Below are 27,641 nucleotides of genomic sequence, written 5' to 3'. Positions count from 1 at the left end.
ATGCAGAGATCAGTGCTCTTAGATCAAGATTAGTATTTTGAAAACTTGATTGAGAGCCGAGCCGACTGATTAGGCGAGGGTGGGTGGAAAGACCGCATAAACGCCCGCGCCCCCGCCCTACTTCCCCAAACAGCTCAAAAGCGCTCTCGGGATCTCCGAATGACCCGCGCGATGAATTCTCCCGGATAGTAGCCAAACAGTACCCGAGATTCACTTTGCAGACCCTAATAAATAGAAACTGTAACTAAATCTCTGAACTGGATCTTTATTTCTAATTTTTCAATCCTCTCTATGCACGGCCTGATAGAGCCAATGTTCTGACGACTCTCTTTCCATTCGGAAGAGCCATCTCGAGATTGATGCTATTTCATGGAAAATGCATTATGCGGATTTTCCCCCAAATACTAATTTTTGCACTTGATGAAAAACACAAGACTTTCTGTTCTCCACGCACAGGTTAGCGTTTTGAGAAGAAGTTGGTCCACCCTAAGTCTTCAATTCTGTAAGAGGGCACAGATCACAGCGTCCTCTATCCCCCCTCTTCTTCATAAATTTAAGTGAGATCTCCCAGAAAGGACCGGAAGGGGGATGGCTAATATTAACGTGTGCGCAGCTGCACAAAAAGGAAAACAATGGCAATGGGAAAATGCTCTAGGGACCCTCGTGTTTATGGGAGAAAAATGTACATAAGGGAACACTAAATTTGCAGTGGTTGTTTTGTCCCAGACTGTTATACAGGCTCACTGCAGTACAGGAAAGGCTACCTATCTCTGCTTATGCCCCTCCTGTAGGCTGCTGTTGACCTGTTTAGGCAAGAGTCCTTCCATCTTACTCTTTAGACAAATGAGGCAAGGAGATAAGAATCTGTAAGATTATATATATATATATATCGCCATCTAATTGAAGCAACACCACATGATTTTACTAAAGGCCTTTAGGAAACAGAGACTCCCAGGTGTTCTTATGTTTTGCTTTGTTTTGTTTCTTAAAAGGGAAACTTGGATATAAAAATTGTTGTTAAATAGTCCCTTTACATACTACATAATGAAGTAAAATTTGTACCATAAAGAAGCTATTTAAGGAAACACACCCTCCAATCCTAATCAAAATTACGGTATTCTGAGAACACCGCCCCCTTCGCAAACCCGCAGCCAAAATTTGAGGCAGGAGCTGGTCCCTTCTAGGGCTTAAATTTTGTCTAGGAGGAGATGAAAGAGCAATACTATTAGCAACATACTTTTGTCTTTCTTGTAGCCTTGATTTCAAATCTAGTTGCAAATCATAAGCTTTTGTGCTGCTCAGATGTTCCTTCTTTATCTTAATGAGAAAACTTTTCGCAAAGGGAGCGCCAACCTCTGATAAGTCAGCCCCCAGGCTGCCAGGGAGCGGTCGAGTTCCCGGGCTACACCGGAGAGCTGCATGTTTCAGAAGAATGACTAAAAAGTTTAAGTCACTCAGACCTCCGCTTCCCCTTCTGCTTGCTGCAGAAAGAGATGTAACCTGAATCTTTGTTTAGGTTTTGGTTGGGGAGCGAGAATTAAAAAGCCACGGCAAATGCAGAGAGCAGATTTTTTTTTTTTTTAAGTCAAAAGTTAACAGGCCATTCCCAATGTTTTTTTTTTTCTTTAATAGTAAATCTGGAGTAAGTTGGCTTGCCCTGATAAAGATCTTAACATGTACAGAAGGCGGGTTTTCCTTAAGGAGGTGAGGCTATTCCTCCAGGAAAAGACTCCCCCCCCACCCCCCCCACACACCCCCTTCCCTCCCTTTATGCAAGGTTCCACCCTCTGGAAAACAAAACTTTTTTTTTTCCTTTTCCTGGAGGGACAGAGTTCAGTGAAGTTGGAATAGGAATCTTAGGAACAGCCCGTCAGTGGTAACGGCCACAGCGGCCTCTTTGGACGAAGACTTGTTTGTAGCTTTCTTACTCTTCTCGGGGTCGGCTTTTATTAGTGTGTTGGGGCGGGGGAGGGGGGCAGACCGTCAGGCACGGACAGCCGCTGACCCTTTGGAGTTGGTATGTGATAAGCAGCCCTAGCAGTGCCATGTATTGGAAAAGCGATCAGATGTTTGTGTGTAAACTAGAAGAAAAGGACGTGCCGGAGCTGGCAGTTCCCCCTAAGAAGGTGAGCGAGCCTACGTCTGGCCAGACCAGCTGAATTGCAGTTTCCATACAACGCGAGCTGTTTGGGCTCCTAAACGAGGTTCAGAAATTACCTGTAACGGCCTCAACTTCAGACCTGGCAATTTTTTTTTTTTTTTATTACGTAGTAGCGTTAGTCAGTAATCATTGCCTCCCCTCCCCACAAGCTCACTTAACCTGAGGCATGGAGACTGTAATTTGGGAGACGAAGCCTCGAGCCTAAGGCGTTCTCGGGTACATGTGAGTCTTGCTTTTGTTCTATTTGCCGTGGTGATTGATCTTGGCGGTGGGGAAGAGCGTGTCGGGAGGTCCGGGCGGCTGTCGGGTGGGACTAGAGGCTTGGCTCCGTGCGTGCAGCTGCCCGCGGGCATTGACCCGCGCAAAGGCGCGGAACCCGCCGCAGCGCGACCCGCGCTGACGCGGGCGCACGCACAAACACAAGAAGTCGTGGCTCCTGGAAGGCCCTGGGGCATCCCAGGGAGGGCCAAGAGGGCCATTTTACTTAAAATACCAAACAACAACAACAACAACAACCCCCAGGGCACGCGAATCACACCTTTCGTCTAGTCTAGTAAGTGGGGGAAAACTGACAAGCTCTCACGTCACTCTGGAGGCAGGACCCGTGGGTGTCTCGCGTTTTAAGTTTGAAAATCATCTGCAGCCTGTTCGAGCGCGGCAGAGGGTCCCGCACCGGATACCGCTGACTTGATCTTTGCTGGGACGGTGGCGGGGAACACCCGGCGAACGCGGGGCTTTACTGCTTAAACTCTCCTCGTGTCTGCGAGGATGCGGCCTCCGTGTGGCGGCGCTGGGTCCAGCCCAGGGAGCGCACCGGAGGGTCCCCGCTGAGGGCCGGGGGACTCCCAGGTTCGGACAGTATCTCGTCTGGTGCAGCCAGAAGGAGGACGAGGGAGGCGAAGAGTCAGAAACGCAGGTGTGGGCCGCCGGAGTTCGGCACCCCCTCCGCGCAAACAGGAGTTTTCGTAAACGAAGGCAGAAAAAGCCTAGGAGAGGCTGCGTTTTCGTTTAGGAACAAAACTCCAGTAAAGGCTTGGGAACACTTGAGTAATGCGCGCTGTTGCTTTAAAACAGTTTGACCGAGGTTGGGTGAGTTTTAATGGCACAAATTAAATTCAGCTGGATATTTTCCATTATTCGACCCGCTTTTTGCGCTGGTTAAAAATAATTCTCTAGTAGCTCAAATGTTGACTTACTGAGCAGTAAGTGGCAATTTACACCTTAAAGAAACGAGTGTAAATCACTCGCAGCTCTAATTGCTGTAAGTTTACGAAAGAGCTGCTGGCTCGGTTTAATCTGAAGCATTTTCATTCAAATTGTCATCGGAACAAACACCAGGCTTCTTAAATCCCGCTGTAATTAGCTTTCAAGTATCCTATTAAACCTCTTCACCTTTCGGGCTATCCAATTCAAAACGCTCCTTTTAAAAAATATATATGTGTCTTGCTCTTTTAATTGAGGTTATTAAAGAAATCAAGTTTCTTCCCCCACCCCCTCCTCAATCCTCTTTTCTTCTCTCCCACTCCACCCCCCCTCCCTTCCCGCCCCTTGCACCCGCTTTAGTCTGGTGATCCCCGCTCCGCCGTGATTGACGTCTAGAAAGAAAATGCTTTGTGCTGGGATGATTGTTATTAACTTGTTACCCCCGGTAGGGGGGCGGGGAACCGACTTGCTTCGGCGAGCGCTAGGGACCCGCAGCCGCGAGAGCGCCGCGGCGCGCCGGGCAAGCCTTTAGCGCCCGGGTGGCCGCCTCGCCGCGCGCTGGGGCTGCGCAGCCGCCGCCCGCGGCGGACAACGGAGAGGCTGCGCTCCCGCGCGTTTGCCGGCGGCCCCGGGGCCCAGGAGCCCTGACGGCTGCACGCGCGGCCGGGCGCGCTGGGGGCCTTCATTAGCCCGCTCCGCGTGCCAAGAAGCCGAGGCTCTGGGCTGCGCTTGCCGGCTCTGAAGTTTTCCTCACCGTTTCTCCCCACTTTCCCCTTCCGCTCACCCCGCAGTGCCCGGGGCTCATGTCGGAGGAGTGCGGGCGGATTGCAGCCCTGGCGGCCGGGAGGACTCGGAAAGGCGCCGGGGAAGAGGGACTGGTGAGTGGGGAGGGACACGGCTGTTGGAGGCTGGAGGTGTGGAGACGGCCCAGGACGAAAGGCCGCTGTCCGCGCGCTCCTCCGTGGGCCCAGCTGGCCCTCCGAGGACCGGGTGCAAGGAAGGCCTGGGGCAGGGCGGGGTGGAAAGCTGGGCCGGCTGGACGGTGGTGCAGGGCTGTAAGGCGCCCTTGGGTCCTTGAGGTCAGGGTCAACAGCCCCAGCGGGTGGGTGGCAGGAGCTTGGACTTGGCGGGGGGGAGGAGGAGTAAGAACAGGAAGGGAGACCTCATGAACTGGGGGTGGCCTGAGGAAAAGGAGGGGAAGGGGGAATCCCGGTGGGTCGGTGGGATGAGGAGAAGAGGAGGGGTCTAGAACCGCCTGCGACTGCGCCTCACGGCTTCCTTCAGGTGAGCCCCCAGGGAGCGGGGGACGAGGACTCGTGCTCCTCCTCGGCCCCGCTGTCCCCGTCGTCCTCGCCCCGGTCCATGGCCTCGGGCTCCGTCTGCCCCCCTGGCAAGTGTGTGTGCAACAGCTGCGGCCTGGAGATCGTGGACAAGTACCTTCTCAAGGTAGGGTGGAGCCGCGAGGCCCAAGGGGAGCGGGGTTACTCTAGGAAAAGAGAAAAGTTTTTCCTTCTTTTCCTTTCAAGTTGTCTCTGCAGGTTGTAGGCTTTCTCAGCAGAACAGCCCGGTCCAGGGAGAAGAAATCTTAGAATCTCCCATGTTGTAATACAGCTTGTTGATGACACGTCGTGGTCTACAAGTGCCGATACCCCGGGTGGACGTACTGGAGTCAGCCACCTACTTATAGAAAAGCAAAAGTGGGCTAATCTTTTTACTCATTTGGAAACAGAGTCCAGGTTATGGTCCATCCACCCCCGATAACACCCACACACCTGCCTGCTTCTAAGAGCTCCTGGTCAGTATATGTTGGCTGATTCCCCTTTGCAGTGTCTCCTTTGGTGAGGACCACTGCAAAGCGCTTTAAAGGGCCTTTTCTGGACAGATTTTTTACATAGTCTTATTTTTAGTAAGTTACTTCAACCTTTTTCAAAGAAAAAATTTGTAGGAACATTTAAATAAAAACCGTTTTCAGGCTCTTAAGAGCCTCTTGTTAAGGCTTAATACTTGGAGGCCACCCAATGCTTTTTTTCATGTCACCTCCAGTGCTTGTGGGGAAAAAAATAGAAATTGATATAAAGTTAGACCAAAAGAGAGAGAAGGAGGGAGGGAGGGAGGGAAGGCAGGAATGAAAGAAAACAGAAAGGAAAGCAAAAAGAAAGAAGAGAAGGATCTATGGATGCCTGGGATGAAGTGCTTCATGTGGTAGTTGGAGAGGTGACTGTCTTAATTGGTTTCACTTCTTAAAATATTGTGCGGGAGTTTTGGAGTCAAAATTCTGGTAGGCCACAGTTACCCATGCCATTGAATGAAGGATCATGGTCCCATGTGTCTTACTCCTAATACCATGGGTTTTCAACTTCAATAGCTTTTTAAGACTACTATTTAAAATAATGATCTCTCCTACACTAAATTAGTAGCAAGCCAATTCACTTTCTATTCCCTCCTCACCAATCTGTCCACACCCAACATCCCCATTTTTTCAAAAGGATTAATTATAGAGAGTACGAGTTCAAAAAGCTAGTTATTGGGCTCCTTTAAATTTCTACCTCAGTGTATAAAGCTGCTTAATCTGTAAAGTGGGAATAAAGCCCTATAGATACAACCTAGATAGAGCATCAAAAGAAGTTTTGGTGAAAAAATTAAAAGTAACTAAATCTTAATTGGTGATTGCTTCTTAAAGTTGACAAATTAGCATGGCTTTCTCTTTAAATCTGCATTCCTAGGATACCCTTTTCACTGTTTCTAGACCTGAGCCTTTCACTGTTTCTAGACCTAATATCTCAAAGTCATTTTTTGGATCAAAATTAGTTTATTGTCAATGAAACCTCTTCATAATTAGCATAATCTTTAAGAATGTTTCTGAACATTCTTAAAGGCTATAAAGGCTTTTCTAGCTCCTCCAGAGAGAATCTAGAAAAAAAGGGTATTATAAAGTGACTCTTAACACACCTCTGAAATACATAAGTTATTTCTAGTGTTCACTTTTATATGTTAAAAATTTACTTGTACCTCATATTATTTACTTGTATGATGTAAAATATCTAAGTTACCTAAATGAGTTACATAAAGCTTTTCTTTGTAGGAATGTAATCCAGTGAGGTCTTCTATGCACACCCTTATTCTGTACATATTATATACAAAAATATATATATATTTGTACATATTAGTATATTAGCTCTAACTAAAATTTGACACTGTATGATTATATAAAAATGTTGAGTTTTTTTTAATTTGTATACTTATTCTAAAAGAGAAGTTTAAATTCAATTTGAGTCACTGGTGAAAATTGTTGGATCTAGACCTAGTAGAGTATTTGAGGGTACAACGATCTATAATAAAAACCATTTAATATAGAAAAACATCACCTCATGAGGCAAGTAAAATGGAGTTAAGACAAAAATGTAGGAGAGGAATTAGATGGGTCTTTGGCTTCATCTAATATTTCAGTGCCCTGTCGTTTGGGTAGACTTTCTGGCTTGCTCTTATATACATTTATATACTGGATCAATACCAGCCATCAGGAAAGGTCTATGTTCTTCAGAATTTTCTCTTTACCTTACTTTCCTTTCTGGAAAGTAATGGAAGATGAGGAGGTGTGTGTGTGTGTTTTTTTTTTTTTTTTTTTTTTTAAGTAAACTTTAAGGAAAGGTAGCAAACCAAGCATTAGGTTTGGCTTTAGGAAGTTAGAGGGTGGCCATGACTCTGCCCTGAAGCCTGAATCTACACTTGCTTGAGGAGAAGAAAAAAAAAAGATCCTGGATAAGATCAAAATGTAGAAGTCCCTAAGCATTGAATACTAAAGGAAGCTTATATTTTTAAACTTTAATTGGACTATGTTATGAAAAAATAGAAGGAAAATACACACTTATTTCTAGGACAATATTAACCATTGTTAGTACTTTTTTATTCTGACTTCCTCAAATTCATTTTCTTTCTTTCTTTCTCTCTCTTTCTTTCTTTCTTTCTTTCTTTTCTTTTCTTTCTTTTATTTTCCAAGTTTTCTCGTGTAGTAAACATTGTAGTTCAAGACCCAAACTTAAAATTTAAAAAATTTTACCAAAATGATATTCTCATTAATGCTTTGGAAGGAGGCCCATAACTGTAATTAGAAGTAAGTGAAATTTTTTCCTTCAGCTTTAAAGTACCTTTTATGTTTTGTATCACAGGAAAACATTTTGAAGAGTAGTACTAATCTTGGACAAATCATTGGACAAATAGGGCTTTTGCTACAGTATTTCATGATAAAGACCATTTCACAATTTCCCATTTTCACAATTTCCTAAATATTTGAAACATTAGATCCACTTGTAGGGTGTAACTGTGTTTTTGCATCATTGCAGTTCTTTCATATGAAATGAAATTATGCTTAATTAGTGAAGCATAAACTCAGTTCTTGTGTCCATTTAACAAGAGCAAACTTTGGGAGCGTGTGTTACATACAGGCAGGTTCAATCCTGTACACATCTTCATTCTTGAAAGCCCAAGTTGTAGTGCTTATAGTATGATAGCAACAGTTTAAGGTGAGGGTTATGATTTGTTCTCTGAATTGATAATATTTCATGTGCCTATTTAAAAGATATAAGGTGGCGTGATTTATTAAACCCTATTTTATGCCTTACTACTTGAAATACAAATGGCAAACAGTGCCTGGGTGCCTTCTTAGAACCACTTATAATCAGATTAATTTCTTCTCCAGTAATCAAATCATTAGGTAGGGTTACCAATACTTTACTCCTTGATTCTATTATTTAATGTTAGAAAGTAGCCGGGACTTCTGCCATATCAACATTTAAATCTACCTTAGCCATTTCTGTTTGGTAAGGGAAATGGATTGCCTGCCTTATTTATAAGGGTAAGTATCTTACAAGGCTTCTTTTTCACCATCTTTCTCTCTCACTTTAGTACACCATTTATAATTGGCCAGAAAGTAGATTGAGAAGGTGTGTGGCTTGACTTCTTCAGCCACCAGGTTTCATGGCAGGAAGACCTTAGTAAAAGAAAAAAATAAAATAAGCCTGTATGTAGGATTTCAGAATGACCAAAATTTTCCGTGTTCATAGAAGTTTGATTTCCAAAAGAAAAAAAAAAAAGCACATACTCTGATTTCTTCAGACAAATAAAAAAATAAACACAAAATAGAAAATATACAGTTGTGATCTTTTGTGGTGTCTAAAAGAGAATATATCTAGACTGATATTTGTGTAAATGACACCATTTAGATAGAAACATTCAGAGCATATGTTAAAATATTAAGGACCTGGGTTTTAAAATTTCTCAGTGTGCAAAACCGGTGGAATGATACTCTGATAAATATGGTATTAAAATGGTTTCTTATTTCCCTTTACAGGTGAATGACCTGTGCTGGCATGTTCGGTGTCTCTCCTGCAGTGTCTGCAGGACCTCCTTAGGAAGGCATACCAGCTGTTATATTAAAGACAAAGACATTTTCTGCAAACTTGATTATTTCAGGTACACTATGGAATATTTTTAGTAGACACTCCAAGAAATTATTTTGCAAAGAAAATTTTGTAAATAAGCTTTCTGGTCTGGTTTTACATATTAAAAACCCGTTTTCTTGTATAATGGATTTCAGAATGAGAATGCTTCACATTTTTAAGGTATAGCTTCTACTAAAACAAATAAAATAAGCATGTTTATGTGTTTTAAGAATTCAATATACAAACACTAATTTAAAATAATTATTCCCACTTGGAGGAATGAAAGTTTGAGATATTAAAAAAAAAGGGGGGGGGACTTCTTCTTGCTGTGCATAGGTAAAATGTAAAATATAAGATGATTTATTGTGACAGAGACCCTTGTTTGCAGGGCATGATAAGATAAAATGAAATAATTATGGGGTGGGGGGAATCAAGATTTTGTTAAGTGTTTATCAATTTACTATAGAATAATCCCTAGCTATACCCTACAAAATGTCAGCAGTTTGGAGACTATGATAAGTCATATAATTTAGAGGAACCAACCATTCCAATATCAAATACACCAAGTTTGATTATTCTGTGTGAATATCTGATTTCTTTTTGTCTCTTCTTTGATTTTTGTCTTGTGAGATTGTATTGGTCTAAGATATTAACATTTTCTCTATGAACTCTCTAAACATTTCTTAAATGTACAGTTTCTTCTACAATATAATTCAGTTTTTAATGGATAGCTATCTAGAAATTGAAATTATCCCTAAGCATGATTTTTTAAAATTGCTATATTTTTTCTTTATTTGCATTTCCAAATGAAGAATAATGTTTATTGTGAAATTGATACTGTATAATGAAGTTTGTAATTCCAATTATGTTGTTTATTCTCAGCTTCAGAAACTGGTTTCAGAGAGTTTAGTGATTGATTTGAATAAAAATTGCTAATTTAAAGCAATTCATAAAACGTAGAGTCCTTTATTTTAAAAAGTCACAGAATTTTATAATTACTAGAAACATATTTCTCATCAGGTTTACTCTCCATTTCCTCAAAAATAGTAGCAATTTGTCTCCTCTTTGACTTAAAATATGAAACTCTTTAATTTTTTAAACATAATTTAAAGCTTTTTGAAAGGTTTGGTTTCAGAGACCTATTGAAAATCTAGTTCTTCAGGATTTTTTTATACTTCATATTTTATCATATTTTGAAATTTAGTTTTAGGATTCAGTTCTTCAGATTGACTTAAAAAAACGGGCAGTCCCTCTAACAATATATTAATGAATAGAAACAGACACCCATCTAGTTTGATGTGGATATGTATTTCTCCCCCTCCTGTGGATAATGATATGATAGCTTATTCACCATTGGAAACATACCTGAGTTTTCCTTCCTCACCCTCAGGGTGAAAGTCTTCTGTTCTACCCATTTTTTTGATACTATCAGTTTTAAATGTTTAAATATTTTAATTAAAAAAAAATGATATTGAAAGCATTTTTAAATTATCTCAATTTGGTTTTAAGAAGTCATTTATCTTCAGTGGTATGCTTTTACACTTTTAGGTTTCAGTCTGCAATATATGTATGTTTGTATCTTGAGTTTCTAGGTAATTTATAAAATATAAACTTATTTATATTTGTTACAAAAAGGATATTGAAACTCATACTGCATTTATTTTAAAAGGAAAAATCCAGTCTTCCTTTAACGTAACAATGAGGAGTTTTTGTTTTATAAACAGGTTTGAATTATGACCGTTATGTCAAGTCTTGATTGCTTACCATATTGACTTCTAGAAAAGTAATTGATTCCTGTTTCACTTTCAAAAGATTTAAACACTTAGGTTAATCTAGTGAGTATTATAATGTGTTAGTTTACTCTTAGGCTTATAAGTATCTCATCAAACATTAAAATCTTTACCTCCTGCTCTTCTATTTATGTAGAAGGTATGGAACTCGCTGCTCTCGTTGTGGGAGGCACATCCATTCTACTGACTGGGTCCGGAGGGCCAAGGGGAATGTCTATCACTTGGCATGCTTTGCCTGCTTTTCTTGCAAAAGGCAGCTTTCCACGGGAGAGGAGTTTGCTTTGGTGGAAGAGAAAGTCCTCTGCAGAGTGCATTATGACTGTATGCTGGATAATTTGAAAAGAGAAGTGGAAAATGGTAAATATATACTTAAAATACTTTAGAGTCTTTGGGGACGGTGAATACAGGGAATAAAAAAGATTTTTCCTAAGGTCATTTTAATGCATTATTTTGTGCAGTGTAATTGTGGTAAAAGTCATTAAGCATATACTGTTAGTGATGATCTCCATCTGTTTATTTACAGGGAATGCCATGGCATGCGTATTAGCCTTGTACCATATTTTCAGGCAGCAGCCTTGAATTTAGGGTCTGTTTGGCTTTTCGTAACCAGTTTTCCTGTGTTTGTCTCCTAAGGATGAATCTTAGATATGTGCTCTTCTAATTTTTGCACTTTTGACTAAAATATACAAGCCTATAAGTGGAGTGTTGTTTCCACAGAATATTTGTAGTGTGTTTTAAAACTTAACTCCCAGATTTGGACAATTTCCAATTTTGCACTGAGCCAAGAGATGCAAGAAATATATTACTGCTTGATCAGTAGAGCCATTTGAGTTACCAGTATATATGCTGTTGTTTTTAAATGCAGGTAATGGGATTAGTGTTGAAGGTGCCCTCCTCACAGAGCAAGATGTTAATCATCCAAAACCAGCAAAAAGAGCTCGGACCAGCTTTACAGCAGATCAGCTCCAGGTAGACATGACAATGAATTCATGATTTTTGAATTCACTCCTGATGAAAATAAAAAATACACACAAAGAAAACCCAATCCCTCCTCCCTCCAAAAAAAAAAAACCAAACAAACCCCAAAACAATCTCCGTGCTGCCTAAAAACATTTTCATGTTTTCAAAAAAGTTGGCCTGTGCTTTTAAAGAAAGCTAACTTGATGAATGTATGAAAACATACTTATTTCCCTAAAATGTTTATCAATATTCTCAGAGTCATGATCTGGTATTAGTCATTCAAGCTTTATTTTCCTGGGTTCTATTGGTATTAATGTCAAAGTGCAAACAATATGTTGATCTGTCCTGAAAAAATCAATGTAACTCAGGCATTTATTTACATTACTACCTATAATTGTGATAGAAGACAAAATAGTTTAAGACTATTAACAGAAAGAGACATACAGTGTGTGGGTCTGTGGGACGCTAATGTGCTGCCTTTTTAAGAAATTGCGATGAGCCTTTTAATGGCTAAGATTGTACATTTTCTGAATAGGAAAGAATTGAATATGCCTTACCATAAACAACAGGAATCTAGTTATTGACTCCAATCAAGTAGACATTTTCTTCTTTTTAAGCGGGATAAAGGGAGGTAATTCTATATGATGCTAATGGTTGATTATGTCTCCTGAAAAAGGAAGGATTATTTTCTGTTTGGTTGTCCTAAATATAATTGTTATAAATTCAATCCATGTCACTTGTCAAGAAAATAATTAAATAATTACTTATAATTAAGTCTACACATATAATGATTCTTTCTGGCATTTTTTCAGATAAAGAAATCACATTTTCTAAAAGATTAATGTGGATGAGGTATTTGTTTTATGTTAAGGTAAAGTAACATTTATTGAGCGCCTACCTTGTACTGCTGGGTGCTTTACACATAGTATCGGCCTTAGCTCAAACCTTAAAGGTTAGTTATACAACGTTAACAACTGAGTAAAAGTAGTATTCTGAAAATCACAAATAGTATTCTAAGACTTGCCAGTATTTAAGATGAATATAGTAAAAGGGTTTCAGGAAAAATTTTTTTTATTTGGAGAAAGATTAAGAAAGAAACCTTGACGTGATACAAATATTCCAAGGGAACTTGGATTACATAAAACCCTAAATTAGGAGATATGAGTACCTGTGAGAGACCTGGAAGCAAAATATCCAGTAGCTACAAAATGTCTGAGTTAAAATAGAATTTCTAGTATAAATATATTCTGTTTTTAAAATGGGCTGTTTCCATGAAGGTCTGGCTATAATTTTAATAATTATAAGTCTGACAGTAAAATTTTATATGAAATTAAAGTTATTAAAATTGTGAAAATTTGAAACAACTTTAGGTAGATATACCATTTCATACAGGAAGATAATCATAGGTACTGATTAAAGAGGGAATATTTGTGAAGGTCTTTGTGTGTCGATTCCTACACTAGGCATTTATTTACACTGTCTCCTTTAATTCTTAACAATAATTCTTTGATGTAGGTAGCCTCTTCCAAGAGGTGTAGGAACCCCCCTCAAATCAGACTACCAATGGAATGGCAGAGAAGAGATTTGCAAACTTCCCCAATCCTCTGGTCTTTTGCTTGGCCTCCAGACCATGAGTGGAATAAAAGTTCCACTTAATAGCAGCAGCAGCTAAAACAAGAGTTAGAGTCTGAATCTTGTATGTTAGCCTCATAGTTTTAAATTGCACACATGCATGAGCTATTTGTATCATCACATGCATTTTTATATGAAAATGTGATCTGACTCATGAGTTTTTAAAGATGTATTTGGGAATCATAGGTTTTAAAAAAATGAAAATAGAAATGACATGCTTTCAAAGCATATACTCATTTTTTTTTCAGTATTTATTAGTATCTATTCTATGCCATGAATGGCTGAAACAAATGAGATACAATCTTTGTCCTCAAGTGATTTTTTATATCTTGGGAATCTGGGATACATAGCTGTAAAGTTTTTTTTTAAGTGTTTGTTTATTTTGAGAGAGAGTGCATGCCTGTGGGCAGGGGGAGGGGCAGAGAGAGAGGAGAGAAAGAATCCCAAACAGACAGCACTGTCAGTGAGAGCCCAATGCAGGGCACCATCTCAGGAACCATGAGATCATGACCTGAGCTGAAATCAAGAGTCAGGCGCTTAATAGATTGAGCCACCTAGGCGCCCCGTAGCTGTAAATTTTTAAATACTTAAATCACTATATTTTGCCAGAACCTCTGATACATCAGGCAGTGTACCCTTTATGTCAAATTGTCCTTTCAGAAAGTTGAATATATTCTAGTAGTGCTTTAATTCAGCAAAATAATAAAATACTATAGATGATCAGTAAGTCAAGACTATTAATGAAGCACTGCTTTGGACAGAGGAGAGTTAACATGAGAAGAATAAACAAGATGATTTCCCAAAATTATTTAGAAATTTATGGGAAGAAAAGATCTTAAGATTCACAAAACAGAACAATATTTTGTGTTGGCAAGAATATTTCAAATATTGCCCCATGTGTAGAAATGGTATTTAAGAAGTTCCTGCCAATATTATGGTTTGCTTATTGTAGTTGGAAGCACTTGCTCCGTGATTATTAATATTAAACATTCCAAAGTTAGCAACTACTTTAATCTACTTTCAGATTGAGTTGGTCAGTTGCTACTATGCAGATGCCTGTCATCTCTGAGATTTCCTGGCCTTAAAATGATGAGTGTCTACAAAGGTTCACTCCTTGACCACATTAAAAAGAGCGCAGAAAAGGAGTGGGGTGGGTTTCAACATCATTAGTGACTGGAGAACAATGAAATTAAGTAGAAATGAAAACGTTTATTTTGTGAGATTAAACATTGATAAGCATGTATTACTTTCCCTTTAGTATATACCAATTTTAAACCATCAGTATTCATTTAAGTTTTTGCTTTATTCCTTTGATGAGAAATTGCTTTATTAAATGTAACTTGGTTCCATTATTAAACTTGTGAATTTGAAATGCATTTGTGAAAAGCATGCTGTCTTTTGTTTTATAAATTATCAATAATGGTCTAACAAGCAAATCCTTAAATATCTGTTTAGCTTTTCTTCTTGAAAAATTAAAATATAAAGACTGTTAACTTGCTCATTCTTTTTTCTCTTTGAGATGTTACATGCTCAACTACATGTAAACACAACTATTTGTACATGACAGTGTTGAAACAACACATTTTGAATAAGAAAGGGAGAATGAGGTGAACTGAATGAGATTATAAACTTTTAGGCCATTTCTGCCCATTTTTTAAAGTAAAAATACATGTGCTGTTTACAGAGAGTGTGTGAACAAATATGGTTGGAGAGGAAGTCGGGAATACCTTATTCTAGAAGAGTCACTCTTCGGAACTTAATTAAAAAAAATTGCAAACCTCATAAGGTTTCCTGGAACAACATTGGTCTTTTTCTCTACACTATCTTCAGATTTTTCTCACGTTGTCAGCGTTCATTCTGTTACAAACACTTAAGCATGTACTATGTGATGGGAAGGGGTATTAGCTCCTGAGGAAATGAAGAATAAGACATTTCCTTTGCCCTCAAGATGCTTATTTTCTGCTATTGAGAGCTATACTTGCCACTGAGTTATTTAGCTACCTTGTGACATGTGTAGTGGCAGAAGACTGTATTATATGAGGAGCATAGTGGAGCGTACAATTAATTTTGCCTATTGGAAATGATGCTGAGGCCACTGGTACTTAAGGTCTTTAGGTAGGTTGGTTACCCCCATCCCATACCTATGGACATGCATAATCATGTTGGATGACAGACTCCCCTCTTCCATATTTTATACTAGTTCCCTAAGTTGATTGGCTTTTAAGTTATAAAATTCAAATATCCCTCTTGATTCCCTCTTCAGAAAGAATACAAAGCCCTTGACTTGTGCTTTACTCTGATATTCCCTCTCCATGTTTCTCCTTTTACTTTGTATTCTTGGTAGTTATTGACATGTCCATATCTTTGTCTCAAAAAGTTGAGGCCAGGGACAATTTTTTCATATATCACTGTCTCATGACCCTTGGCACCGTGGTTCTAATCCAAAAGTTCATATTGAATCACCTGGGAGCTTTTTCAATATACAGATGGTTAGATCCCAGGAAGTTCTTATGGGTGTCAGATCCCAGATATTGTTTTGCATAGAACAAGTGTTCAAAACAATTAATGTACTAATTACAATTAAATGGTATCTATCTTTTGCACTGTATGCTATTTGCTGACTGATGAAAGTTATAGTATGGGCCTGTTTAGCTCAGTAGCAGTTGGAGATAAATGTGATAGTATTTTTACAAGTTTTCTAATGCAAGAAATTTTTAACAAAATGGAAAAAAATAGTAAACAGGCTTATACCATTTATTCATTTCATTTGTATGTTGTAAGAATGGAAGAAGAGCAAAAGGGAGCTCATTTTTAACAGCATAGTTGAGAGAGAAGTTTTATGCTGAAATGGATTATTTTTTAAAAGGTCTCAACATAGCAACTTGTTTGTAAATTTACAAGATATGCTTTCTTTTCATTTATGCATATTTCCCCAAACTGATTTTCAAGTAATAAAATACAAGTATCCTATCTTCTTGTTCATGTCTTATCTCTCCTGTCATCAAAATGCAGAAGATTGAGCTTCTTATATATAGCTATTTACTACCTATACTTTTTTTAAAAAAACAGGTAATGCAAGCACAATTTGCTCAGGACAACAACCCAGATGCACAGACTCTCCAGAAACTGGCAGAAAGGACAGGCTTGAGCAGACGTGTGATACAGGTGATTATTTTTAAGGTTAATCAAGAGATACTAAAAGCTCTATTCTAGGCCTTTATTAGTGTGCATTAGTTTTTTGTGTGTGAAGAAATGGCAAAAAACATTTGCTTTCTATTTTAGGTCTCTTTACACTCTACTTCAGCTTTTTAACTCTGATAATTGGCTTGCAAGGGCTAGGCTACCGATTGTTAATGACTTTGTGCATAAGTTACTTCATTCCGTGCTCACAGCAACCCTAAGATCCTCAAGCTGAAAAAGGCAAATATGGTTCCAAGCTAGATCTGGTTCTGAAGCCAGTAATTTTTTTTCCAACTTTTCTGTGATTGTGTGAGTGCGTGTGTCTAGGGGTGAGGTTGATGGCCTTTGTTAAAGATCCAAGTAGAGATAGTGGTATGAATAAAGTCAGGAAAAGGATAAATTAGAGTGAATTCATTGAAACGTAAGATTTATATTTGCAAATTGTGAGAGCTGAAAGTGCTGGAACTGAACTTGGAGGGACCTGCAAGTATAGAGTTCTCTCCTGAGCAGGAGAAAGCCATGGTATGTGAATTCAGGAAGAAAGGGCTAGTGGCAGTACATGGGAAGAATTAGGGTAGAAAGAAGCTAGAGATATATGGTTAGTTGGGATACCCGGCAAAGTAGTCGTTTTTTGAAGATAGGCTTAAATGAGGTAGTGACCTAGAGTTCACTGAGAAACATTTTATTGATTGCACAGATGGGAGAAAGACAAGAAAAGGACCTGGACACTCTAATGGGACACTAGCTGTGCTAGTCATGCAGTGATTGTGGAATTTGGGGATTTAAACAAGTATTTTAAAAGATGAGCAGGACTAAGCAAAAAGATCCAATGCCATGAAATTGGGTAAAATCCTTTAGAACAAGATCATAAACAGTAAAAAGAGAAGAATGGACTTTAGGGAGAGAGCAGGGTAAGAGATACTATTTGAAAGGGATGCAGTGACAGCTGGGATCAAGGAATGAGTCTAGTATGGAGGCATCATGGAAGCCAGAGGAATGTGTTCAAGGCAGAGGTGATCAACTGTGTCAAGATCTTATAGAGAAATCAGGGAAATGGAAAATAATTTTAAGTAACACTCAAGATTCAAAAAGTTTAAGGAATTAATGCAAGTAACCATAACCAGCAAGATGAAATTCAGTTGCAGGGAGCAGGGGGAGGTAAAGTCCAACATTATACATGTGTTTCATTTCCTCAGTTGAGTGGTTGATAAATAGGTGCTTATTTTTCAGTTTATTCTTGTCAAGGCTGAGCTGTTTCATAATTAATAAATCATCTATATAGAGTATCTGATGGGGAAAGACCTGATGGTACTACAGCTTCTCTAAAGACTTAGATTCTCAGTGGATTTGGCTGACAGCACTCTAATGAGGTTCTCTGAGGAAGTGAGCCACACATCCTCAATGCTTTTCAGATATCCAGGGTATTGTGTTTATTTCAGAGTGCCAGATTTTAAAAAGGGGTCTAACAAGGAACCAATCTGAACAGACTGCTTCCTTTAGAGGCAGGCTAACAAGGTCATGACAGAACTAGAAATCATGTGCTAATATTAACAGTAATAAGAATACTTATCTGGAGATGAGATGCTAAGGGAAGGAATAGGATAAAAAGACTAAGTAACTTTAAGTATATGTGGAAGGCTGCCCTGCAGACTAGCAAAATCAGGTCTTTGCAAAGGAATATAGGAAAAAGCTGAGTTTACTTATAATGAAGAACTTTTTCAGCATGAAAGTCTGTGAAAATGAGTGGGCTGCCATTGGAGATAGTGAGTTTCCTGTGCCCGAACATGGAGCTTCCTTTGTTGAGGTAGTACAGACTGAACGGGTTGAAGGTTCTTCTAATCTGAGAGTCTATACGTTCAATGACCATGATTGCTCCAGCTGAGTCAATTCATTATTATTATGTTTTAGATTATTTTGAATTTGGAAGCAAAGGAAAATGAAAGATTTTCTGAGAAGGTTTCTTATTATTTCAATAAATAATGACCCCAGGCAATGTCATGTGATTTCTAAGTATTTAGGTCACCAGTATTATGTGCAAGTTATCTTGGATCCAAGTACTAGAACCTGGAGAATATATTGTTCGATGGTGGCTTCTAATATGCGAGGATTGGATTTAAATATTTTTGATAGGATGGCAAAGGAAGGAGCATGCAAATATATATATTATTTGTATATATACATATCGTCCTTCATGGTAATTTTGAAGAGTCAATTTCTGTTATCTCAGATAGTAGTCATAGTCTCTACGTCCAGTCTACTTCCTGGGATTGGGCACATTTTAGAAAAATTAGAGTTTTGATTACTAGGCCTTGATTTTAATGTGCAAACTAGGTTATCCAACGATTAGGTAAAAACAGTGGTCTGATACACAGAGACAGTCTCACCTTTACCAACTAAAGTCTGCTTAGCGAGATATTAGTAACAGCAGATCTTTGTTGTACTGAAATCACAAAATATAGATGATTTTACTTTTAACACTGCATTCAGATACAATCACCGTTCACATGCCCTTTCCAATAGGTGAATTATGAATTGTTCATCTTATGGAAACAGGATAAAGCAATGCTATTTCTTCCAATTAGTGTCTTGGGAGTACATATCCATATTGAAATTTACATGATTTTTATTGTTGCACATCTTAAGCATTAAACAATTTAGTTTATTTCCAATTTTTCATTATCATAAAAAATGCTGAAATGAACAACACTCTATATACACCTTGCTCACTGGTTCAATAGTTTCCATAGGATAAATTTCTAGAAGGGGGGTTGTTGAGTCAAAAGCTAAAACATTTTAGGGCCTTTAACTAATGAACTAATAGTACAAAAGTCAGCTTCCAGAAAGTTCATACCAGTTTATTCTGCCGGGAGCTACATATGCAAGTTCCCTTTCACTAACTCCTACAAATCCTGAATACCATCATTCTTTTACATTCTTTCTAATTTTGGCAGAAAATCTCATTGTTTTTGTTTATGCTTCTTTTATTATCAATAACTTTAACATGTCTGTTTATTTTGTAATTTTAGAAATTGTATGTTTTTAGTCCACTTTTCTATTACATGGTTACTTTTCCATCTTACTGATTTTTATTGTTTATTGTGTTAGACTTCCCTAGTTTCTTTTTCATTTATTTTCTCCACATAGAACTTTTATATTTTTATATATTAATATCTCTCAGTATTTTTTTCTTATAGCTTTGGCCTTTTTTATACTTCCTCACCTAGAAGTTATCAATATTAACTTTTGTTTTCTCTTAAACATTTATGGTTCCAATTATTTCCATCTAATTTTTAATTTACCTGGAATTGACTTTTGGTTACTAGTGAGGTGTAGGGAGTTTACCATTTTTTTCCTCACAGATGATTAGCCAGGTTTCTCTAAATCAGTATTATCCCATTCATTCTCAATAATTTAAAATTCCATTTTTTTCATACACATAAGTCTTCTGTTTGGCTCTTTGGGCTTTCTCAGAGATTCATCTTATGGATTAGTCTTTTCTTTCACAGAATATCTACATAGCCTACTCTTAGCTTATAGAGTTTACAATTTGGAACTCAAAATATTTTAAAGTTTTTTTTAACTCTTTTAGAGGTTTGCAAAACAGAAGGAAGAAATTTTGAGTCAGAGAGGAAGGTCAAAAGTACTTGTATTTGAATTCTAAAGCTGGTAGCCCTCATGTCAGAAGTTATTTTCTAAAGTCTGGAATTGTCAACTATATTTTTCTGTACAAGTTACATGACATTAAAAAAAAATTTTTAATGTTTATTATTTTTGAGAGAGACAGAGAGAGAGACAGAGAGCAAGCAGGGGAGGGGCAGAGAGAGAGCAAGACACAGAATCCAAAACAGGCTCCAGGTTCTGAGCTGATGTCAGCTCAGAGCCCGATGAGGGGCTCGAACCCACAGACCGTGAGATCATGACCTGAGCTAAAGTCAGCAGCTCAAACGACTGAGCCACCCAGGTGCCCCCATGACATTTTGTGTTTACAAACCTCTCTGCTTGATCACCTATTGATGATCTTTCCAAAGAGCTATTTGAATCCGTATTAAGGTAATTTTTCTGCTGTTTATGTCATACCTTTTTCATATTATTTCCAAAATCTGGAATTTTTTTTTTAAACTACTGAGTAGGTTCCATCCAGTACATAATTTATTGGAAACATAAGATACTTTGAAAGAACTCTGGCAACCATAGTACCATGTGTATTAGGTTGCATGTAGTCCACTGGGGTACATGTCTTCTGGGTGCTGTTGGGGAAAAGACTGGTGACAGCCGTTTTCTCTTACAAGTTTGAGAACGTGTGAGTGTATCTTCTTGACTGGGTGGGTGACAGTAATGACGCTTACTGTTAAGGAACCTGTGGAGGGAACTGTGAAGACTCTGGATCTCTATTTACATATCTAAGAGCCTAATACTCCAGAAAATGGGGGAGAAGGCTGTGACTTCCCACTACTTTTTCTTGATATATGCCTACATCTTTTTCCTGAAACTTCCTCAGGTGGTACCTTTCAGCCACCTGGCCAGGGATGCATACCCCATTGCATTATTTAAAAAAAAAAATTTTTTTTTAACATTTATTCATTTTTGAGAGAGAGCACAAGTGGGGGAGGGGCAGAGAGAGAGGGAGGCACAGAATCCCAAGCAGACTCCAGGCTCTGAGCTGTCAGCACAGAGCCCAACGTGGGGCTTGAACCCATGAACTGTGAGATCATGACCGGAGCTGAAGTTGGATGCTTAACTGACTGAGCCACCCAGGTGCCCCTACCCTGCTGCATTATTAACTATTACTTTAGTTTTAACCCCTTGAGTTTATACTTTGAAAGCCCTCTATTTTTGAGTCCCAAGGACAGGATGTGTGTTTGAAATCAGGTCAGCTTTTTTATATAAATCTTTTTGCAGATTCCTTCTGTTTGACATTATTCAACCCCAATTCCCTTGTGCCATCAAACACCTACCAGCCCAGGGCAGAAGCTTATGTCCTTGATCTCTCCCTGGCCCTCTGTCCTGAAACTAAAATGTTCTTTGTCTTCATTTCCTAAAAGTTTTTATTCCTCCACTTCTCTTTCTCCTCATGACGAAGTGTTTGGAGTGACAGCAAATAAGTGCTATAATATTTTAACATTTTAATAGAGTAACACTCTATAGTCTAGTTTCATCTAGTGATAGGGAGTTCGAACACAGGCAGATTAATTACTGGAAGTATTCTGGGCAGCCTAGCCTCCCTCACCCTGACCTGGAAGCAAAACGATGCCTGCCCTGAATTTGATTCCTTTATTTCTATGATAGAGTGGACCACTCTTTCATGATTAGCTTTTTACATTTTGTGAACTGTTTTACTAATGGATATGTTTGTATTTTATTTTGCTTAAATATTACTCATTTTTTTCTTATTATAAACCTGACCTTAACATACTTCTTAGGGAATAGTCTATGTATTTACTAAGAAAAATTGAACTCAGCAGGTTAAAATGTGATTGGAATAACTGAATCAAGAGGTTTGTAGAAAGCTTTAAGTTCTCAGTAGGGATTTTAGTCATTTGGGAAAAGATTTGAAATAAGTCCAGCAGGTGTCATTTAGTTGTTTTTTGTTTTTTTTTAAGTTCTGATTAAAATGACTTTTTTGTTTGTTTTTCTTTTTGTCCCAAATGCCAGTGGTTAAAGACGAGGAAACTTTTCTGGAATTCTCGAACTTCCTCCCTTCCTTTTTATTTTCGAAGATGCCAGTGTAGTATAGAATTGGCTTTTAAATAAATCACCAGATAGTTATTATTTGAGCAAAGAAAATGACCATTGATATTTGTGCAAATGTTCTCTTCAGTCTATAGAACTGTTTAAAAATCTTACTTAGATTTTTTTTTTTAACTTTTATTTCTTTTGAGAGAGCATATGCTCGTGCACTCAAGTGGGGTAAGGGCAGAGAGAGAGAGAGAGAAACAGAGAATCCTAAGCAGGCTCCGCACTGTCAGTGCAGAGCCAAATTAATGCAGGCTCAGTATCACCATGAGATCATGACCTGAGCTGAAATCAAGAGTCGGCCTCTCAACCAACTGAGTCACCCAGGTGCCTCAAAAGCTTATTTCGATTTGTATTGTGCTTATATGGTAGAGAAATTTAGGATACATTTCTTTTTCTTTTTTAGCCTTAATAGTGAACAGTTTGACAGGGGATGCATTTCTTTTTAAACTGAGTTGATAACGTATTCAGAAGCTGAGATGTGACGTGCCTACATTGCTTTTCTCCTCCCTCAGGTGTGGTTTCAGAATTGTAGAGCACGCCACAAGAAACACGTCAGTCCTAATCACTCCTCCTCGGCCCCAGTCACAGCAGTCCCACCCTCCCGGCTGTCTCCACCCATGTTAGAAGAAATGGCTTATTCTGCCTATGTGCCCCAAGATGGGACGATGCTAACTGCGCTGCATAGTTACATGGATGGTAGGTATCCCAACCTTTAACAGCTGTTTCCCAAGCAACCAATAAGTGATCGTTTCTAATATTAGATTGTTGATAGGACTCATATTTTGAAATATTACCTTAGTAGTAGATGAAAAATATTGTGGGGAAGTGCAGTAGGGGGCAGAACTGTCCAAACATTCTTATTTCTATAACAACATTTTAAGGGAAGTTTAACACCCACTTTACAGCTAAAATACAAATATTAATAATGACTATTAGTGCTTGATTTTTTACTTAGGACGTTAAATTTTTTTTTTTTTTTGGCTTTCCACCTGGTATTTAAATAATTTATTTTCCTATGGTCAGAGAAAGTATTCACACTCAGAGTTTTAGATTGGAATTTACGGAGTTTTGTCAAAGAAACTTTTATATAGAAGCAAAACATACATATAGAAAAGTGTACACGTAAAAAGTATCCAGCTTGGTGAACTATTACAGTGAACACATCCACGTAAATACTGACTAGATGAAGTAGTAGGACATAATTAACACCCCAGAAACCTGTCTTATGTACCCTTTCAATCATTATCCTCTTCTTCCAAAGCAGCATTGCCTTGACTTCCAAAGTCATGTTTTAGTTTTGCCTGTTCTTGAGCTTTACATAAACTGCACCATATGGAACGTATTCTTGTGTATCTCACTTCTTTCCACTACATTGTTCGTGAGATTCATCTGTATTGTTGCAAGGATCAGTGATTTGTTTTATTCTATAGAATTCCACTGTAGGAATATACCACAGTTTAACCATTTTATGGTTGATAAACATTTGTGCTTGAGTGTGCTTAGGCTTTTATGAATATGCTGCTGTGGACTTTATTGTGCATGCCTTTTGGTGCACATTAATTCACACTTCTGTTTGGAATGCACCTGGGAATGAAACTTAGGGTCACAGGCTATACATACACTCAACTTCAGCGGATTCTGCCAGTTTCCCATAGTGGTTGAGCCAGTTTACACTCGGACCAGCAGTGGGTGAGACTTCAAGGTGCTCCACATCCTTGCTAACACTTGATATGGTGTGACTTCTTACTTTTAGCCAATTTGATAGTTGTGTAGTGCTTATCTCCTTATTTTAATTTGCTTTTTCCTCATGACTGGTGAGATTGAACATGTTTTCACTGGACATTTGTATATCCTTTTTTTGTGAAGAGCTTATTCATGTCTTTTGTCTGTTGGTCTGTTGGTTTGTCTGTTGTTTTTTCCTTGATTTATCTTCGTTCTTCCTATATTCTGCATATAAAAAAGTTTTTTGATGATTATATGTATTGCAGACATCGCCTACTTTTCAGTGGCTTGCCTTTTTATACTCCCTTAAGGGTATGTTTTGTTGAGCACAAGTTCCTAATTTTAATATAGTTCATTTCATCAGGTGTGTTTTTTTTTCCCCCATTCACGGGCAGTGCTTTTTTTGTGACCTGTTCAAGTAATTGTTTCTCTCAAAGATAATGAACATGTACCTCTTATGCTATCTTCTAGAAACTGTCTTCCCTTTGATCTTTAGATTTACAGCCCATCTGGAATTGAATTTTGTATGTGGTATGAAATAGGAAGCAAAGCTCTTGTTATATTGATTAAAATACCAATGTCTCAGCTGTTTTATAGTGCTACATTTCTCATAAATCAACTGTTCATATAATGTAGGTGTCAATTTCTGTACACTCTATTTTGTTGGTCTGTTTATTTTCATAATAATACCTTAGTGTTTTAATTATGCAAAGCCTACAATTCTTTATATCCAGTAGAAAAGTCTTTCTACTTTCTTGTTACTCAAGTTTGTGTTGCTCATTCTTGACCCTTTGCATTTCCATAAATTTTACCAGCTTGTCAATTTCCACCACAAAACCCACAAACAATTGAAATTTTGATATAGTCTATTAGACCAATTTGTAAGAAACTGCCATCTTAATAATATCACCTTCCACACTATGAACTTTGTCTATTTATTTAGACCATCTTTAAGTACTTTTTTATATTCCAGAGTTTTTGGTTTAGCACATCTAAGGTTCATTCATAAGTATTTGTTTTGATGCAGTTGTTAATGGTATTTCCTCTGTATGTGAAAATCTAGGTTGCCAGTTTTTTTTCCCCCCAGGACTTTGAAGGTAACATTAGGTTCTGGCTTGCATTGTTTCTATTGTTTAGAATATGGGTAGTTAATCTGATGCTACTTGTTGAAATCAGCTATTGGCCTAATTCTTGCTCTTTTGAAAGTGAATGTCATTTTACTGCAGCTTTTCTCTTTGTATTTGTTTTTCAGTTTTATTATAATGTGCCTAGATATGCTTCTTGAATATGTAGTTTGATGTATTTCATTAAGGAAAAGTCTGTTTTTGTGTCTTTAAATATTGTTTCTACCCCCTATGAAAATATCCCATATTTTCCACCCCTTTGAACTTCCATGCATTGAGGTATTTTCTTCTGACTTCTCTCCAGTTCACTAATTCTCTATCTAATATGCTGTAAAACTCACCCACTGAGTTCTTAATTTCAGTTATCGAAATTAACTTAAATTCAGTTTTAGAATTTCTATTTCATTCTTTTATAGTTTCCACTTCTATGCTGGAATCCTCTATTTTTGCCACTTTATTCCTTAACAAAATTATATTAATTATAGTTATACTAAATTTATGTCTGATAACTCCAATATCTGGATCTCTTTGTTTTCAGTCAAGTCATGTCTTCTTATTTGCCTTTTCATTTTTTATTGCACTTCAGACATTGTGTATGAAAAATTAGAAATAATTTGAGACTCCGGATGATCTCTTCCACCAGAGAGGATTTGGTTTCACCTCTGGCAGAAAGTTAGGCTAGGATAAGATCAACTTAATCCAATGAGGCATCACTGCTTACAAAGGCTGGTATATTTCTGGGTCACTATTTATGTTTAGCCTTCTAGGATCCCAGACAGAGCCTGTGTTTTGTTTCTGTTGTTTTAAATGAAGGCTTCTCTTCATTGGTCCCTGATCTTTCGTGTTTGTTCCCCACCACCCAGCCAAAGTCTAAATCCTGAAAGTGTGCTCCAGTTCTCAGCCTCTCAGACATTTCTTTTAAAATTGTCATTAAACTTGGAGGGGGTGGAGGGTAGTAGCCTCGGTTCATTTCCCTTCTCTTCTGGGACTTGCTTTGCAAGTTCTCACTGTCTTGGTATCTTTCAGATGCCTTCCAACAGATTTGTAAAAATTTTGTCCAGCTTTCCTAGTTGTTCTCAGAGGGAGGTTTGGTTTGAAGCATCATAGCCCTTGCTGAGAATGGAAACCTCATTTTAAGTTTGGGTTAAATGAAAAATCAGAGTCTGTATCATGGTTGCTATTATACTAGCATTAAAATTGTATGTGTTCACATGAATGACTATAGTTTTGCCTGAGTCAAATGTGCTTTGATGTATGTTTAGAGAATAGGTGGTTAAGCATTCATAAATGAGAAATTGGGGGTCATCCTACAGACACCTTTATGTAGAAGCTAGCAGTGTCTCTGCAGACAAAGCTTATGTTTTCTAGCTGCAAAGTAAAGTGCAGTGAATGGGGTATGGATGGAGGACATTAAAGTGTCAAAAGCTTGTGGCCCCAAAAGAGGTTTTGGGGGTAAACTATTCCTGGATTCTCATTTAATACTATATTCATTGTGCTGAATAAGTTAATGCTTCTGCTGAGGTTAGTGGAATGAGTGTAGCTTGGTGCCCTCAGCTATAAAGAGTAATGAAAGTGCATTGCCTTGGATTGTTTTGGTTTGTTTTTAAATCAGTTCTATTCACCCTACAAAACTGATCCACGAATTTCTTTCTATTTTATAGCTCATTCACCAACAACTCTTGGACTCCAGCCCTTGTTACCCCATTCAATGACACAACTGCCAATAAGTCATACCTAATTCCTTTTTTCAGGGATAGAAATGATTAAGGATATAATCTTGTCATTTATTATGTATAAAATACCATTGAAAAGATATTAATGTTAATTTTTTATTTAACACTCAAAGCATTTTCAACATCACTTTGCTGCCCAGGTATGTATCTATTGTTGGCCTGCAAGACACTTTTATTGATTCTTCATTTTTTTGTAAAATTTATGTTTACAAGAAGAAAACAAATCAACTTTTTTTTTTGTATTGTCTGGAAATAGTTCACTCTAGTGTGTATCTGTTAATTTATTTGTCATCAAAAGAGCACTTTGCCTAAAAAACAAAAGGACTGACAAGTGTGCAACATGTTTACAATCCTTTGTGAAATCGTAGTTTACCATTAGTTTGTATCTGTAAGTTATTGTTATAAATATTACCTGTATTTTTTGTTATATACAACTTTATACTTTGAAGCTTGTATCTGTGAATTTTGCAACTGCAATTTATTTTGCCAATGTTTTCTGAATGAATTGAATAAAGCTTCTGTTGTAGCATGCCATGCAAACACATTATTGTGTTTGTGGTTGATGAATTATGGCTGTAAATAACACTATAGTTTAATAAGCCCACCCCTCCAAGTTTATTAAACATTTTCCATTCTTGTGAAAGTTTCAACCAATTTGTCCTTTCTTGTGTGTGCTTTCAACATTAAGTCGACGTTAGTCTCTTTCAAATATAACAACTCTTAATTTTAAAAAGTCATTTTGTTTTGAGCTGCGTTTTGAGTACATTTTAATAAGAAACTTATTTGTAGACGATTGCACTTACTCAACAAAAGAACACGTGAAAACATCTAATTTCGCAAATTATCCTTTTAAACTAGCTAATAAAATTAATGTGAAAGAAAAGGTAGAGCACTTTTCAAAACGATCTTTTTGGGTAACCCAAGTCAGAAATGAAATATGGGCCATGAGGATATATTTCTTC

General features: G+C 37.9%; 1 protein-coding gene across 2 annotated transcripts; it reads left to right on the top strand.

The window, feature by feature from the left end:
• Positions 1–26,684, top strand: LHX8 (LIM homeobox 8). 2 transcript variants are annotated; one of them, XM_047085890.1, is made up of 11 exons: positions 1–12; positions 1,568–1,704; positions 2,311–2,383; positions 4,156–4,242; positions 4,649–4,810; positions 8,712–8,833; positions 10,729–10,949; positions 11,458–11,561; positions 16,254–16,349; positions 22,613–22,796; positions 26,608–26,684. In XM_047085890.1, exons 1-11 carry the CDS (start codon positions 1–3, stop codon positions 26,682–26,684), a joined length of 1,275 nt encoding a protein of 424 aa, XP_046941846.1. The 2 variants fall into 2 exon arrangements, with proteins under 2 accessions (XP_046941846.1, XP_046941847.1); XM_047085891.1 differs by lacking the exons at positions 1–12; positions 1,568–1,704; positions 2,311–2,383 and having other exon boundaries at positions 4,144–4,242.
• The last annotated feature ends 957 nt before the right edge of the window (positions 26,685–27,641 follow it).

This window comes from Lynx rufus, unplaced genomic scaffold, assembly GCF_022079265.1.
Source record: "Lynx rufus isolate CCGP_SWC_20201006 ecotype Redwood Valley unplaced genomic scaffold, mLynRuf1.p SCAF_2, whole genome shotgun sequence".
Taxonomy (NCBI): domain Eukaryota; kingdom Metazoa; phylum Chordata; class Mammalia; order Carnivora; family Felidae; genus Lynx; species Lynx rufus.
Note: the sequence above shows the minus strand (reverse complement) of the source record. Positions and strands in the feature narration are given on the sequence as shown.

Bases quoted from the DNA above. Each gene is read 5' to 3' on its own strand.
- LHX8 (XM_047085890.1), top strand. The intron at 1,705-2,310 runs GTGAGGCTATTC...CCTCCCCACAAG, and splicing joins GGCGGGTTTTCCTTAAGGAG to CTCACTTAACCTGAGGCATG. The intron at 22,797-26,607 runs GTAGGTATCCCA...TCTATTTTATAG, and splicing joins GCTGCATAGTTACATGGATG to CTCATTCACCAACAACTCTT.